Genomic DNA, 1,786 nt, shown 5'->3' on the forward strand with positions numbered 1-1,786 from the left:
AACCCACAACTATAAATCATATGCTAAAACCAAGTAAAACACCAGATTATCTGTACATCAAAAATAAACAAATTGTCTGAACCATACACTTTTTAAAATAACTTAATTCAAGTCCCAAATCCACCCTAACCTTTCCTCCCTTCTCTGAATTTCTATAGCATAGTTTCTGTAATTCATAACACACTTTATTGTATGGTTTATACTGTTTTTATACAGACATGCATTAATTATATCTCAAAGTAGACAGTAAGTTCCTTTAGGAGAGAGACTTTACAGTAGCAAACACTATACATTGAATGTTAACAGGTACCCAGTAAAGACTGGTTGGCATCTAATTTTTGGGAAACATTTCTCTATGATCTGGTTGGAGTGAAAAGGACAACGTGTGCTGGCAGTAAGATATGGTATCTGGGAGAGTAAGCCATGAATTACACACACAGAGTTGACATCAAATAGGTTTCTGCCTGGAGAGCTGATATAGTTTTGATTTGCTGATACTAAAAGCCAAACTCTGTAGTTCCAAACAGTACAACATCTAAGTGGAAAAAAATACATGCACACTTTTTTTCCACCAAATATTGAATAGTAACTGCAAATACTACTCTAATGAACACCATCAAAATGTGTAGGTAATGTATAATCCAAAAACAACATGCTGAAGATAGGGTCATTCAATCAAGAGCAATCCTGACATTGCATTCCTGCTCCTTGCAATGATGATGCTCGAAAACCTGTGTTACCTCTTCTACCTTCCTTTGCAGCATACCTGACGTCTGATTAATCCATTGTAGACTGTCCATGTGAGCATTCAGCATTTTTCAGATCTGCTGGAGCACGTCAGTAGTGTCAGCAGGACTTCCAAATGTATTCACGTGCTCAATAATGACCTTGAGATCTTGGGCCATTCGTTTCAGCTGAGCATCTCCATTTTCTGCTAACTAGTAAGTCCTCTCATGTTCCTCATCTAAATGCTGCAGATAAATAGACCCACTCTGGTCCTTTACAGACTCCTCTAAAAGGGTCAAGAGATCTTCTAGTTCTTACTGCTGTGACAGGATAAAATCCAATTCTTGTTCCAGCCTTTTCTGATCCAGTTTCACTTTTTCTACTTCTCCACGTAAAGCAGTGATCTTCTCACCATTCTCAATCAATGTATGGTCCCAAGCATTGACCTGGGTGGCCTGGTGAAGAAAATGTTTCTCTTGATCCTCTAACTCAAGGCTCCATTTGTTTGCCAGACCATCCAGCTGACCATAGGTCATCACAGTAGTTATGATTGTATTAACAGTGAAAGTAAAAGGTATAGAAGTAATGCCAACCTGAACAGTGTTATTAATCTCAGTTGATGTCAGCGGTTTTAGATTCAAGGTAAAGTCCCTGGTGGCTGTGGTGGTGGTGGTTGACATTGTAGTAGATGCAACAGGAGCTGCTCCACCTGCTCCAGGGAATTTTAATCCCAGTCCCAAAGTTGTACCACCAAGTGTTCCAGCCAAATTTGTTGGGGCACCAAATGAGACCCCAGTAGGAGCAGTGGAGGTAGAAGCATTTCAAAATGAGGTAAACTGCATGGTGCTTTAACTAGTAGTGGCAGCAACAGTAGATGCAGGAGCCAACCCTTGATGGTGGTGCCCAAAGTAAATAGGAAGGCAGACAAGACTTCGGCACGGCCAGAGAGGCTGGCCATGGCCTTCTTGGGCTGGAAAGAGCCGGTGCACACAGTGAGTACATCCCCACTGGAGCGATGCTAACTGAGGGTTCAGAGGGTTTTGATGTGATTATCCATCTC

At 41.2% G+C, this 1,786-nt stretch overlaps 1 protein-coding gene across 1 annotated transcript; it reads right to left on the minus strand.

Moving 5' to 3' along the window:
• Window positions 1-938: 938 nt before the first annotated feature.
• Window positions 939-1,406, minus strand: LOC136125002 (nucleoporin-62 C-terminal-like protein). Its single transcript, XM_065879861.1, is given in 1 exon segment — window positions 939-1,406. A coding segment is annotated over 1 exon segment (468 nt).
• Window positions 1,407-1,786: the final 380 nt, after the last annotated feature.

Source organism: Phocoena phocoena, chromosome 6 (assembly GCF_963924675.1).
Source record: "Phocoena phocoena chromosome 6, mPhoPho1.1, whole genome shotgun sequence".
In the NCBI taxonomy this organism is placed as follows: Eukaryota; Metazoa; Chordata; class Mammalia; order Artiodactyla; family Phocoenidae; genus Phocoena; species Phocoena phocoena.